The sequence below is a fragment of the Lactuca virosa genome, chromosome 2 (genome assembly GCF_052849685.1).
Source record: "Lactuca virosa cultivar CGN04683 chromosome 2, Lactuca_virosa_CGN04683_v6, whole genome shotgun sequence".
In the NCBI taxonomy this organism is placed as follows: domain Eukaryota; kingdom Viridiplantae; phylum Streptophyta; class Magnoliopsida; order Asterales; family Asteraceae; genus Lactuca; species Lactuca virosa.
The window spans coordinates 202,277,529-202,283,618 of record NC_136427.1 but is presented as its reverse complement, the minus strand read 5'-3'; the positions used below and the strand labels follow the sequence as shown (position 1 = coordinate 202,283,618).

The 6,090-nt window shown below is 30.6% G+C and overlaps 1 protein-coding gene across 1 annotated transcript; it reads left to right on the top strand.

Moving 5' to 3' along the window:
* On the top strand, positions 1-4,221 carry LOC145160025 (isocitrate dehydrogenase [NADP]). Its single transcript, XM_079079085.1, has 16 exons — positions 1-208; positions 689-732; positions 815-924; positions 1,018-1,055; positions 1,143-1,220; positions 1,298-1,351; positions 1,446-1,547; positions 1,844-1,935; positions 2,031-2,134; positions 2,226-2,294; positions 2,393-2,508; positions 3,303-3,337; positions 3,430-3,572; positions 3,657-3,779; positions 3,884-3,973; positions 4,072-4,221. The coding sequence occupies exons 1-16, from the start codon at positions 160-162 to the stop codon at positions 4,073-4,075; spliced, it is 1,251 nt and encodes a 416-aa protein (XP_078935211.1). The 5' UTR covers positions 1-159; the 3' UTR covers positions 4,076-4,221.
* The last annotated feature ends 1,869 nt before the right edge of the window (positions 4,222-6,090 follow it).

Genomic DNA, 6,090 nt, shown 5'->3' with positions numbered 1-6,090 from the left:
ACTATTGGGTCAAATTAAGGCTGCAGCCGTTATATAAAGGTCACTTTTCCCTTGCTTCACTGGCCATATACCAACTCTCCATCACTGTCTCACACTCGTCTCGCTCTTTCTCACTTCAATTGCCGGCCCACAGATCTCCGATCATCCGTCAGTAAGGAAATGGCTTTCAACAAGATCAAGGTTGAAAATCCCATCGTTGAGATGGACGGTGAGTCATACACACATCTATGATTTCGCTTCTGTTTCTCACTATGTCTTCTCTGCTGATGCTTAGATCTTTCAAGCTTAGCTTAACTGAAGTTAAATTGATCAGATCGCTTTTAGTTTTCTGTTAATTTATTGATCATATAGAACGATATGATTAGCGATCGTTTATACTCTCTCTATAGGTTTTATTGTTGGAATATTTAAACGTTGTTTTCTGATTTTGATCTCAAATTCTTAATCCTTCCTTATTTAATCTCCTATTTTTCAGCAGGAAATACGTTTATTGAATTTTACAGTCTTAAATTGAAAGAATTATGTTGATTAATCTTTCGCAGAGCAGAAGCATAACTTTTATATACAAACTTCTGGTTTTGTAGTGTAAATTTTGTTCTCAAGGAATAACGGCTGATAGTAATTAGTATGCGTTATTCATATTTCCTAAATGTAGTCACTGGACTTATAGCTTCAATTTTTGATGCAGGAGATGAAATGACTCGTATCTTTTGGCAATCAATCAAAGAAAAGGTTGTCTTTTAACTGTTTTGAGGATGAATACTGATTATTCGGATCATATTGCTTATGTAGTTTATATTATCATCTATTGCAGCTCATCTTCCCCTTTCTAGATCTTGACATAAAGTATTATGACCTTGGCCTTCCTAATCGTGATGCTACTGATGATAAAGTTACAGTAGAAAGTGCTCAAGCTACTCTCAAGTACGTCTGTATCAACACTAGACTCATTATAATTTTCTTTTCTTTTCCTGATTTCTTTCTGTTACAATGTTGACTAATTTAATAAAACTTTAGGTACAATGTTGCAATTAAGTGTGCCACTATTACCCCAGGTAAATTATATTAATCCATCCTGTCACTTTTAGGGCAATGAATATCACTTTTGTATAAAGAAAATGAATGGAATTGCTTATTTACAGATGAGGCTCGTATGAAGGAGTTTACCTTGAAAAGCATGTGGAAGAGTCCCAATGGCACAATCCGTAATATTTTGAATGGTTAGTGTCATTCCTCAAGTGCACATCAAATATGGTTTTCAGTATGTATGGGATCATGAAATTTGCATTTTCTTCAGGCACGGTTTTTAGAGAACCAATTCTTTGCAAAAACATCCCCAGGTTAATTCCAGGTGAATATTATCAATTTGGAAGATGGTTTGTTATTTTTATTTCTTTTTTAAAAAACATGGTATTATATTCATATATTGGTTTTTTTATATACAGGGTGGACAAAGCCTATATGCATTGGAAGACATGCATTTGGTGATCAATACAAAGCTACTGATGCAGTGATTAAAGGACCTGGGAAACTAAAGTTGGTGTTTGGTATGTTTGTTACTTCTCTCCCCATTAATATCTGTGTTTAATGCAAGAAATAGCAATGTACTTCTGTTGATTTGTTTATTATAGCATCCTACTTTCATTTCTTCTTATTACAACATTGTACTTTAAAAAATTATCGAATTATTTATAGCAATGTAGTTTTTAGTGCTATAATTTGGTAGATTATTCAAAATGCAATCCCCTAATAAGGAAAAAAATATATATAACCATCAGTTAATTTTTAAACATTTTCATGTTTCATGTCAAAATTTTACAAGGGTCTTGATTTATTTTTTCAGTTCCTGAAGGAGAAGGTGAAAAGATAGACTTGGAGGTTTACAACTTCACTGGTGCTGGAGGGGTAGCTTTGTCAATGTACAACACTGATGAGGTATTCTGCCCTTTAATTTTCAAATTTTTTCAACATATTGTTATGTCCACTATTAAATCTAATTTATATTTTATTTTGTTGACACTTTTAAATAGTCGATTGGTGCTTTTGCTGAGGCCTCAATGAACACAGCTTATCTGAAAAAATGGCCACTTTATCTTAGCACCAAGAATACAATCCTCAAGAAATATGATGGAAGGTATATAACTATATATGCAAACATTCATTTATGTCTGTTGTATATCTACATTTAATTTCCAATTTATGTATTTCGTTTTCTTTTAATAAAGATTCAAGGACATATTTCAAGAAGTCTACGAAAGAAACTGGAAGTCAAAGTTTGAAGCTGCTGGGATATGGTGAGAATAATCAACTATTTATTTACAATATCTTAATTTTTTTATAAAATTTTCATTAATGATTGAGTTTCTTCTTTTAAATTGTGATTCATGTGTAGGTATGAACATCGTCTTATTGATGACATGGTTGCTTATGCTCTTAAGAGTGATGGAGGGTATGTATGGGCATGCAAAAATTATGATGGTGATGTTCAAAGTGATTTCTTAGCTCAAGGTAGTATTACACTCTGTGTACTGTGTACCAGGGTTAGAGAGACTGCTTTTATAGATGACCTAGAAACATAGGTCAACAATGGTACAAATAAATCGTATATACAATAAAGCATAAAGCACGGATACATACAGTGTTACAGTTAATAAAGCATATATCACCACAGATACTGATAATTTTTTTTTAAGCAGATATACATGCAATAAAGCATAAAGTTGATATTCAAACAATAAAGCATTATACAGAAGTAACAATAAGTCAATAAGCATGAAAGAGAAAAGGTTAATCTCATAAAAGACATAATATTTTGTGTTTTTTTTTCCTGAATTAAACCTCAAATTTATTTTTTGCCTGAAAAAGACATTGTATTTTTCATTTTTTCCGATCTAGGCCCTTTTGGTCATTTTTTCCAAAAAAAATTGTAAAATGTGAGGTTTTTCGAGAAAAACTAAAAAAGTTGAGGGTTTATTTGGAAGCGGTTAGAAGGTTGAGGGGTTTTTCGGAAAAAAAGATAAAGTTGAGGTTTTTTTTTTCGGAAAAAATGAAAAAATAAAAGGTCTTTTTTGGCAAAAAATAAAGTTGAGGTTTAATCCGGAAAAAACACAAAATATAAGGTCTTTTATGAGATTAACCCACAAACAAAAGCAGAAAAAGTATACATAGGAAATAGAATAAAGCATATATACAAGCAATAAAGCAAAAAACAAAACTAACAATAAGGGTTAAAGAGTAATATGTGTCACCTTTTAAAATATGATTTTTGTGTCACGACTTAATTTAATTTCATGCATTTACAGGTTTCGGATCTCTTGGATTGATGACATCAGTTTTGGTATGCTTCATTATTTATATTTTCTTGATCCATTTCCGAATTTAATATTTAAATTTTCTTAAATAATTGTTTTTATTTTAAAATTTTGTTAGGTGTGTCCTGATGGAAAGACTATTGAAGCTGAAGCAGCTCATGGCACTGTGACACGTCATTACAGGGTTCACCAAAAGGGAGGGGAAACCAGCACAAACAGCATAGCCTCAATCTTTGCATGGACCCGTGGGCTGGCCCACAGGTTCAAATTTTTATTTATTTATTTATTTTTTTTTTTTTGACAAAAGTAATTTTATTTTTACTAAAAAGAATTTTATATTTTCAGAGCAAAATTAGATAACAATGCTAAGCTTCTTGAGTTCACTGAGAAACTTGAAGCCGCATGTATTGGAACCGTTGAATCTGGGAAGATGACAAAGGATCTTGCACTCATTCTTCATGGATCCAAGTATGTGACTCGACAAAAAGTCTTTAATACTCTTTGACAAAATGGGGAATTTGAGAGGGGCAAAAACGTAATTTCACTAACTTTTATTTTTGAATGGTGTTCAGGCTAAGTCGGGAGCATTATTTGAACACGGAAGAATTTATTGATGCTGTAGCAAATGAGCTGAAAGCAAGACTTGTGGGGAAATCATCATTGTATGATTTCTGTCTTGTTTATTGAATATTAAGTTGTTTTTAAATATTATTATTATGATGATAATAATGATACTATTATTATTATTTTTGATATGCAGGTAAGTGGAGGAAGATTTATATTGGTTGATTTTAAGAGTTATGTTTTATTGAGGACTTCATTTGATAAATTTCATTCTTAAGTGATGTTTTATGTTTATTATCTAATTGTTATAGTTTGAAATTGCAATGATTAATTTTTTATGTTTGAATGCAGTGTTTAAACAGCCGTGTGACCTTTTTTCTTTACAAAATGACACTTTTTGGTTGGATTGAAACTCAAACATAAACGATCTATATTTCCTTTCATCTCATTTAGCTGACGTTTTAGTGTTTTTATATTCAAACTAACAAAAACCATATGAATAGATGGTCCCAAAAACTAATTTCGCACTAGTTTTTTCGTGATCATCTATGCACGAAATTAAAAAGCCAATGACAAATTCAACTTTTCCCAGTAGGGCCCGGTTGATCCGAAACATAAAACAGGGAAAACAATATCGTCTTATTGTTGAATACCTATTTCGCTTGAAGAGACTACGAAATATGTGAATATTTTGAAGAATATACAATTTTTACCTTTTTAGCTAATGTTTAATAATCAATTAAAAATGGGTGTCTTAGTCTTTTTCTCTATTTTTTAACTTTTAATAGAATAAATGAATTTCATTAAATTAGATACATATCTTGGTATGCATGTTATTAGTATATCATTAACATGAATTTCATACGATTAGTTTTTTTTTTTTTTTTTTTTTTTTTTTTTTTTTTTTTTGGTTAAACGTATATTTATATAATCGATTCTCTACTTAAAATTTATACAACTATGTTTTAGTTTGTTATTAAAACTTTATCTATTTATATATTGTTAGATGTCTTTTTATACATCATCTACTGTTAGTTTTAATCAGTGTTGTAAAACTCACCGAGTTGGCCAATTACTCATCCGAGTACTCGCTACTCGGCCCATTACCGATGCGAGTTACAGAATCCGAGTACTTCCCGATCGGCCCCTTATTGAAGCGAACAATGTTGTAAAACTCGGCCAACTCAATGATTAATATGTATAATATACATAATGATTTATTATTTAACACACACACATGTGATTATTACTATATATATATATATATATATATATATATATATCTAAAATTTCCAGTAATTATTCACAAAGTGAGACCATTGTGTGTTTTTCAGTTTTTGTGTATTCACATGTATCTAATTTTGTTATATATATTCAATCAAATAGCAACGTACTTCATTAAACCAACCCATAACACGTTTTCTCATGTTTACACGATCATGTTTCCCACTTACACGATTGTGTAAGTCTCTGTATCCTTATCTGATGTTGTGTGCTACCTATAAATACACCATCTTTACTTCCAGATCAAGGCATACTTTTTCTAGATAAATTTCTAGCGTTTTTATGTTTCCTGGTGATTTATGAAGACCTGAAGGATACGATTCGACCAGTTAGTTTCGTTTAGTAAGATTTGTTGTTTAGATTTTATATGTATTTGTTTTGATCGATTTAGCCGTGCCTGGCTAAAATCCCTAGATTTCAGTTTCGCAGACTCGACTAATTTTATGTATAATCTTTAGGCTGATTTATGACTTGTGATTCTATCTAGTTTTATCAGTTTTGTTCTTCATAAATGTTTGCTTATAATTCTCTTCTGAATGATCACCTGATTTTGGGTTTAATCATTTCAATTTAACAGCTGCTGAAATCTGTATATGTTTTAATTAATCGTTAATAAGTAATAAATATCATATTGGTTATGCATTGGGATTTAGTTATGGTATAAACTAATTGAGCAAGTTTTTAGGTTGCTGAGCTTCTAAGAATTATTGAACCTTACTTGGAATTTACACAAATCTCAATACAACTTTTTTGCTTTAAATAAGAGCTTATTTGATTAAGTTAATAAAAAGTTAGGTTTAACTTAAAGAGTTTTGTTAAATAATTTGGTAAAATTTTTTTGATAGGAATTAGTTAGTTAAATACTTAAAGGGGTAAAAGGGTAATTCCTAAGTAGAGTGTGTTAGAGGTTTGCTAATAAATAGAGGGTAGG